We start from the raw sequence: 9,212 nt of genomic DNA on the forward strand, positions 1-9,212 counted from the left end.
CCGGGGCAAGCCGGCCAAGCAGCAATGGGGGCTCTAGCCTGGGAGATGGCTGGGGCATTGAGGGAGTCTATGAACATATTGAGAGCGGAAACCCAAGCAAAGGAAGAACGTTACAGAGACTAGGGCTAGCTTTCTCACGAGGGAGTTTTTAAGGGCCAAGCCAGATGAATTTCATGGCAGCTTCGATCCAAGAAGGCAGATGAATGGTTAGAACAAACGGTAAAGACCTTTGAGATGCTCCATATAGAGGATAGCGAGTTGAGGGTGATCCTTGCCAGTTACTACCTGAAGAGTGATGCGGGCCAATGGTGGAAGTATGCTAAAGGCTGGATAGCACCAACATGGGAGGCGTTTGTAGTGGCCTTCCAAGACAAGTATCTACCCCCTACGGCTAGGAAGAGGTTGAGGAAGGAGTTCAAGGACCTTAAGCAATTAAATATGTCTGTGGTCGAATTTGAAGCAGCCTTCTCTAGTTTGTCCCGGTTTGCACCGGAATTGGTAGTGATGGAAGAGCACCGTTACATCGAGTTTGAGCAGAGATTGAGGACTAAGATCCTATTCAAGGTTGCCAGGAACATGATCCGAGATTATGATCACCATGTGGAGGCGGCTGCTCATGTGGAGATTATTGTGGAGGCCGAGGAGGAGAGACTTCAGAATTCGAGGTCTAGGGTCCAAGGGTCACAGGGGGATTTTAGGCCCAACAAGAAGAGTAAGAGCACCGTTTCATCCCAGTCTCAATCGCAACAATCTAGATCTGCTCACCCCTTGCCTAGTGCAGGCCCAGGGAAGAGTACACCGAGTGGGTTTTCTTGCTTCAAGTGTGGCCAATTGGGTCACAAGGCTTTTGCCTGTCCACAGAAGGGAGGAGGATAGCAGGTATTGCCGCCACCACTGCCTAACCGATCTCAGGGTCAGTCTCAGAGTAGGGGTCAAGGGCCTACTTGCTTTCAGTGCAATCAATCAGGGCATATGAAGAGAGCTTGCCCTCAGTTGGGAGGCACATCTGGCGCTTCAGGGTCTAGGCAGACACAGAGCCACCAGCAGGCTCGCTCAGCTCAGGCTTCACGAGTCCACTAAGGAGCCGCTTTGGCTCAGTCAGTACAATAGGCCTATGCTCTGAGGGATGAGCAGGTTGAGCAGAGACCACAGGGGCGCGTGTATGCAGTTACCACGCCAGAGCAGTTGCCAAGATCCTCGGTAATTAGAGCTATTTTTATTGTGTAATTCTTTGGCCAACGTGTTGATAGATACGGATGCGTCTCATTCATTCATATCTGCTACATTGGCATCTGCATTGGGGCTAGAGGTGGTATAGTTAGCGTCTCTACTCAGAGTTAAGTCACCAGTCGGGGGTATAGTTGACTTAGATCGGGGCGGTCGTGATTGTGAGATAGAGGTTGCCGGGCGTAGACTCCCATTTGCTTTTGTGTTGTTAGACATGTCCAGTTTTGCTGCCATTCTAGGCATGGATTGGTTGGCTTCGTATCGGGCTGTGATTGATTGTTTCCGTCGGAGGGTCACAATATGCACCTCGAGTGGGGATTGTTTCTACTTTCTGGGGGGCAGGGTTGATCGAGTCCTATCGCCGGTATGTGATCCTCGTAGTAGGGATGAGCTTAGTGGTCTTCTTGATGCTCTTTTGAATAATGAGAGTGGCGAGACTCGAGTTGAGTTGCCGAGGGTAGTGTGTGAATACCCAGATGTGTTTCCCGAGGACCTTACTAGCTTGCCACCTCATGAGGAGATTGAGTTCACCATCAACTTAGTGCCTGGAACGACACCCATTTCTATGGCACCTTATAGGTTTGCACCCGCGGAGTTGCATGAGTTGAAGATTCAACTCCAAGAACTCTTAGACAAGGGTTTCATTCGCCCTAGTACGTCACCTTGGGGAGCGCCGGCTCTCTTTGCAAAGAAGAAAGATGGGTCATTGAGATTGTGTATCGACTATTGTAAATTGAATCGAGTTATCGTTAAGAACAAATACCCTTTATCCAGAATATGACTTATTTGATCAACTTAGAGGGTCTTGTTGCTTTTCGAAGATAGACTTGAGGTCGGGGTACCACTAGTTGAGGGTCCAGGAAGAGGACATCCAGAAAATGGCCTTTAGTATGCGTTATGGCCACTACGAGTTCCTTGTAATGCCATTTGGGTTGACTAATGCACCGGCTTCTTTCATGGATTTGATGAACCGAATATTTAGAGAGTACTTGGCCCGTTTTGTGGTTGTTTTTGTGGACGACATCCTTATCTATTCAATTTCCGAGGAGGAGCATGAGACTCGCTTGAGGATAGTGCTAGACTTGCTTAGGGAGCATCAGTTGTATGCCAAATTTGAGAAGTGAGAATTTTGGCTCACCGAAGTGATGTTCTTGGGCCATGTTATGTCAAGAGAGGGGGTAACTGTAGATTCTTCGAAGATAGATTCTATACAAGATTGGGAGCAACCTAAGAATGTTTTTGAGATTCGAGTTTCTTGGGATTGGCCGGGTACTATCGTCGATTTGTAAGAGATTTCTCTAGACTAGCCGCACCTTTGACAAGGTTGACTAGAAAGGGGGTCAAATTTGTGTGGAGTGAGGCTTGTGAAAAGTCTTTTCAAGAACTCAAGATTAGGTTGACCACGGCACCGGTATTAATCATTCCAGAGAGAGGTTTAGGGTATACCGTCTATTGTGATGCGTCTTGAGAGGGGCTTAGTTGTGTTTTGATGCAAGAGGGAAAGGTTGTAGCGTGTGGTTCACGTCAACTGAAAACTCATGAGACGAATTACCCCACTCACGATTTAGAGTTAGCCGCAGTAGTGTTTGCCTTGAAGATTTGGAGGCATTACTTGTATGGTGAGAAGCTTGAGTTTTTCTCCGACCATAAGATCTTGAAGTATTTGTTTTCCCAAAAAGATTTGAATCTACGTCAACGGAGGTGGATGGAGTTTTTAGAAGACTATGATTTTGAGTTACACTATCACCCGGGGAAGGCCAATATAGTAGCCAACGCCTTAAGTCAAAAAACCGTAAGTGGTTTGGCTAGTGTAGCCATTCGAGAGTGTATTATGTTGGGTGAAGTCGGCATGTTTGAATTACATTTGGATGAATCCAAAAGGGGTGCAACATTGTTTACCTTGAGTGCTCAACCTGTCTTAATTAGTAAAGTTGTAGAGGCATAACAAGGAGACCGTAAAGTAGATTTGATTCGTGAGAGAATCTCCAACGGGAAGGAAGAAAAGGGTTCGAACATTCACTCAGATCAGAGTGTACGCTACCTAGATCATTTGTTTGTGCCTGAATCTTGTAGGGAGGAAGCGCTTCGAGAGTTTTATCACTCACGCCTTGCGGTACACCCGGGAGGCACCAAAATGTATCGAGACCTTAGCCGTCAGTTTTGGTAGAGGGGTATGACGCGGGACGTCGCATCTTTTGTGTCCAAGTGTCTTACTTGTCAACGAGTGAAGGCCGAACATCAGAGGCCAGCGGGTTTGTTACAACCCTTACCTATAGCCAAGTGGAAGTGGGAGCACGTAACCATGGACTTCGTAGATGGGCTTCCTAGATCGCAACGGGGCAATGATGCCATTTGGGTAGTTGTTGATAGATTAACTAAGTCCGCACATTTCATTCCGATGCGTACTAGTGACTCAATTGAGCACTTGGTAGAGTTGTATGTTAGGGAGATAGTTCGGCTTCACGGGGTTCCGGTAACCATTGTGTCAGATAGGGATCCTCGTTTCACCGCCTGATTATGGCAGAGCCTTCAAGAAGCATTGGGAACCAAATTGACCTTTAGCACCACTTACCACCCTCAAACCGATGGGCAGTCGGAGCGCACAATTCAAATTTTGGAGGATATGCTTAGAGCTTGTGTCCTAGATTTCAAGGGATCTTGGGAGAGACACTTACCATTGATTGAATTTGACTACAACAACAGTTATTAGGCTAGCATTGAGATGGCACTGTTTGAGGCCTTGTATGGCCAACCTTGTAGGTCACCAGTTTGTTGGGCTGAAGTAGGGGATGCACCGTTGTTGGGTCCGGAGATTGTTAGGGAGACAACCGAGAAAGTTGCTCTCATTCGAAAGAGGTTAGCTACGGCCCAAAGCCGACAGAAGAGTTACGCCGATAAGAGGAGACGACCTTTATCCTTTGATGTGGGTGATCACGTATTTCTTAAGATCTCACCTAGACGAGGTTTGATGAGGTTTGGCAAGAGTGGGAAGTTGTCTCCAAGGTTCATTGGGCCTTTTGAGATATTGGAGAGAATCGGGGAAGTGGCATATCGGTTAGCCTTACCGCCACAACTTTTAGAGGTTCACAATGTGTTTCACGTGTCTATGCTTAGGAAGTACGAGCCCGACCCATCTCATGTGCTAGATTGGGTTGATTTGGAGGTAGATGAAGACGACTCTTACGAGGAACGACCGGTTCAAATCCTAGATACCCGGGAGCAAGTATTGCGGGGTAAGACCATACCGTTAGTGAAGGTGTTGTAGAGACACCATGGGATTGAGGAAGCAACTTGGGAACGGGAAGCGGAAGTCCGCGCCAAGTATCCATATTTATTTAGGCATGTTTAGTTGTTTTGTTCTAAATTTGTAATGCTCCCAAGTGTTGAATGGAAAATGTGTTGAATTGTTGATCACATGTTGCTGTATGTAGTGTTAAACTAAATTTTGAGGTTGTGAAAGAAAGAAATTTTATTGCAAACGTTTTGTTTCGTATATCTGGTGTAAGCAATTGTAGCCTTGATGAAATGATAAGGAAGAAAATGAGGTATGTTGGTTAAATTTTGGTGTTGTGATTTGATAGTGCTGTTAAAAAATGATCACCGTTGCTAGGACACTCTTATTGGGTGAGTTTTTTTCTTTTTTCTTTTTTTTTTGATTTTGGGGAGTTTACTTAAATTTCGGGGACGAAATTTCCTAAGGTTGGGAGGTTGTGACGACCGGGTCTTCCTTTTCCTCGCTTTGTTCTCTTTTCTTTCTTTCTTCACTCTGCCTTTCTTTTATTCTCGTTGAGCTTGAAATGTCCAGAATTTAGCTTTCAAAATAAAAACCTTTTTCTTGTTGCGTTTTGGTATTGGATCTCACTTGTTCTGGAGAGCGCGAGGACAAGTCCGGAGTGTCCGGGAGCCAAATCAGGAAATTCTGGACTTCGGGACTGGGGCCGCACGTACGGGGTTGGGGGCGCACGTGCGGGAGGCCAAGCCGCATGTGCAGGAAGAGAGGAGCCCGAGTGAGTTGCATTCTGCTTAATATGCAGGTGCGGGGGGCAGGTGCGGGACCAGCCGCACATGCAGGGATCAGTGCCGCACGTGCGGGAGAGGGAAGCCCCGCACGTGCGAGCCGGGGCTGATCCAAAGCTCTGTTTTTTTAACCCTTTTTGCAGAATTTGTAACCCATTTGGGGCCTCTCATTCTCACTCTAAACCTCATATTTTCTCCTCCTTCTCTCTAAAAACCTTCATTTAGCACTCCAAACCCTTGATCTCTTGTGATTCTTGGGCCAAAGATCCTCATCATTCCTCCTAAATCTTGAAGATCAAGATTAGGTTTCTCTTGGTGTTGAGGAAATTGAACAACATCCCACCTTAGAGCTAGGGTTCCATCATTTTCTTCATCAATCTTTGAGGTAGGGATTCTTGAGTTATATGTATTGTTATGGTATTTTGATAATGATTTAAAAGTCTTCTATTAGTTTGATGATTTCAACTTGTGGTTTCAAAAATGTAGAGATTATCGTCAAAAGAGGGTTTCTCTTTAAACTTCAAAATCTTTGACAATCTTTGAGGGTTTCATCTTGTTAATCTAAAAAAGATGTTTTGATGAGGGTTTTTCATCAAGAAGTGGGAAGGGATTGTCTTGCGGAAAAACCCTAGAAATTGGGGATTTTAAGAAAATATGAAAATACTTGTGAAACTCTTTATTATTTTGTGTTATGAAGATGAATGAGATGTTTTTGTAGCATAATTGTTAAAATGTGTGAACATATGTTGTTGGAGGTGATAAATAACCTTGTATCATGGATGTGGAAATGGTAAGAATCTTGGAATTATGTTGAAAATCACTGTTTTGCCTTGAAGAGGCTAACTTGTAGTGGATTAAGCATGGTGAGTTGTTGTTGCTATGAATTGTTGGCACACGGGGATTAATCAATGTTGTTGTAGAGATTTTGAAATAGAGAAATGTTATGGCATATTATGTTTTGCATCGTGTTCTCATTTGGTCTATTGTCATAAATGCACATCTTGAAGAGAATTGGAAAACGATTATTTTGAGAAAGATTATGTTGTAATAAAAATTAATGGGAATGTGAAAGGGGTAAATACGTTGGTAAGTCTAGTTAGGGGGTGTTGATGACTTTGAAAAGTTGGCCTGAGTGTCCATGGTGAAAGACCAGAAAATCGCGCGGATAGGTGTCGAGCCTTCCGGTTAGCATCAGTAAAAATGACATTTTGGTAGTGCTTGTTGAGCCTACTTGCAGACACCAGCCTAGGGATTACCAGTGTCATATTTACTGCCCCTATTGATTAATGATTGGAAACTTTGGGAATATGTTGAGGTGGCAAATGATTGTTGGAAAGATCGAAAGTTTTTAAAGTGTGCATGAAATGAATTTTCCTTAAAGGATGCATGGCATGGCATTAATATTTCATTGTTTCATGAATATGTATAACTGTATATACTTTGTAAGAATTTTCTATTAGGCTTTGTGCTCACCCCTATGGGATTTGGTACAGGTAAAGATGTGGTGATCCCGCCGAACTGAGGGCGTGGATATTTTTGAGAAGAGTAAATAGCTCTTTTATTTTGTTGTAATTCTTTTGTGAGCCAAGGGCTAATGTGTATGGGTTCGAGAAACCATTTCTTGAAACCGGGCTATTGCCTCAGAAGATGTAAGCCTTTAAGGGCATTTTGTTATTTGAGACTAAGTGCTTTACATGCTATAGATTCATATGTTTTGTATCGATGAATGTATATCCGCATGTAAAACTTTTGTAAAGACTCATTATTAATTATGTAAAGATGGGTAGATTATTGTCATTATTGGGTGAATGTTGATTATTGTGAGTAGCTCATGTTGAATAAATTTCAGGGCGTTACAAGAAGAGTAAAATGATGTTTAGAGTGAGAGAGAAAGGCCCCAAATGTGATACAAACTCGGCCAATTGAGATTAAAAAAAAACCAGAGATTCGGACTCAGTCCCGTCTGCACGTGCGTAGCCTTCTTCCCACATGTACGGCACTAATCCCTGCACGTGCTGCCCTCCAATCCGCACTCAGCCCTATACCTGCATATAAAGCAGTGTGCAAGGTTGTGAATAACCCACTTCCCCGTACGTGCGGCCTCATCCCCCGTATGTGCGGCCTTCTCCAGCATGTGCGGCCCTGGTCCTCCAGTCCAGAATTTTCCAAGCTCCACTCCTGGCATTTCTAACTCGACCTCACACCCTCCAGAATAAATGAAGTGCTCGGAATTTGAACAAAATAAGATACTAAGACCTTAAGAAGGAGTTTTTCCCAACGACGCGATCCAACAGTTGACTCAAAGCCTTACACTAAGATCCGATGCTATAACAATAGTAAATCAGGGTTAAAACAATGAGGAATAGATAACCAACATGACCAGTCCTCACAAAATTTCAGCTCTTAAAGGTGATCACTTCTGGATTTGTGAATCAAAGAGTTACTCCTCTTCAAGAGGTATAACTTTGGCCTTCTTTACACTACTTCTTCTCTCTCTTTTCTTGCTGTTTTTATACTATTTTTGGACTATTTTTATGGGCTGAAACTTGTGACTTAATGTAATAACCCCCACAACTGTTTACTGATAACACCACTGATTAGTGCTAATCTATGATTAAGCATGTTAATTGACTGACTGACTGAATTACTAAACTGATTGATTAATTGTGCTAGTTTGAATGCAATTCTATCTGTTGACTAATAGATTATCTATTCATGTTTTATGCTTTAAACTGCAAATTAAAGGCCTTATCGGCGGCCGAATCTGAAATTGATTGATCTTTTGTGCTAATTAAGATTTATGTGATTTTATGGTATATTTACTTGAAATGTGATTCGGTATGATTAAATTAGATTAAATAGCAGTGAAGCACAAAAGTCCAAGTATTTACCATAATGCCATGTTAGTGGACCACTTAGGCAACACATATTGAAGCCTTATTACATTCAAACAAAACATTTGTTCAGCCATTCTTGAGCCCTCAACCGACCAAGAGAGAAGAGAGGGAGAGAGTGAGAAAAATTGAGTTCCATCTTGTGAATTGCTTGGTGAATTAAAGAAATTGAAGGTTGATTTCATAGTTGAGCTTCCTACACTTGATATTCAAGGTCTAAGGTAGAGAATCCACCTTCTTAAACTTGTCTTTAAGTTAGTTCTTGCTTGATTCTTGTTATATTGAAAATTGGAGTCAAAATTAGCTTAATATGTTGAATTGAGTAGGAATTCATGCATGCATGTTGCCATTCTTGAGTTTTGAGGATTTTTGTCCATGGAATTCCACATGCATGCTCATATTATAGTTCTAGTTCATGAATTCCTCATGATTTTGAAAGGATTGGCTCGTTTGTTCTTGTAATAAAAGTCTTGAAGTTGATTAAATTCATACATGTTATGTTTTACATCATGTTCATGGAATTTGTTTGAATTTGTGTTCAATTATCTCACCTTTGGGCCTTGATTTTACAAATTGAGCTTTGAATCATGTTTTATTATGAGTTTACAAGGGTTTTCCAGAAAATTGGCCCAAGAGGATCGAATTTTGTGTTTTAAAACTTGGTTTTGAGCTTGAGGTTCGAATCTGGAATTTCCAGAATTTGGACTTCCGCTCGAGCGGGGTTACTGGCGCTCAAGCGGGAAAATCGTGTTCCCAGCACTTTCATTTGTTTTACAGTCTGCTCGAGCGGAAGAATGTACGCTCGAGCGGGGAGTTGTGTCACACGCTCGAGCGGGTATCGAGCACCCATCGAGTGTGATTTTCACCCATCCAGTACTTTTGTCACGTTTTGCATACCGCTCAAGCGGGAAGGTTTACGCTCGAGCGTAGAATTTTGTTTGCATGTCCGCTCGAGCGGGGAAACCCACGCTCGAGCGGGACCTCTGTTTTCTGAAAATCTTGAAAATGTTTTCTAAGTGCATCTTTGCATCCTCATTCTATTCTAGGCATTCTTAGGCCTAGTTTAAGGCATCT

At 43.1% G+C, this 9,212-nt stretch overlaps 1 protein-coding gene across 1 annotated transcript; it reads left to right on the forward strand.

Moving 5' to 3' along the window:
* Positions 1–234: 234 nt before the first annotated feature.
* On the forward strand, positions 235–876 carry LOC114273010 (uncharacterized). The gene has a single exon (XM_028214750.2). The coding sequence runs from the start codon at positions 235–237 to the stop codon at positions 874–876; it is 642 nt and encodes a 213-aa protein (XP_028070551.2).
* The last annotated feature ends 8,336 nt before the right edge of the window (positions 877–9,212 follow it).

The sequence above is a fragment of the Camellia sinensis genome, chromosome 5 (genome assembly GCF_055761805.1).
Source record: "Camellia sinensis isolate YWXY chromosome 5, ASM5576180v1, whole genome shotgun sequence".
Lineage (NCBI taxonomy): Eukaryota > Viridiplantae > Streptophyta > Magnoliopsida > Ericales > Theaceae > Camellia > Camellia sinensis.

What these genes read in the sequence shown, in the direction of transcription:
- LOC114273010 (XM_028214750.2), top strand. Translation starts at nt 235, where the DNA reads ATGCTCCATATAGAGGATAGCGAGTTGAGGGTGATCCTTGCCAGTTAC.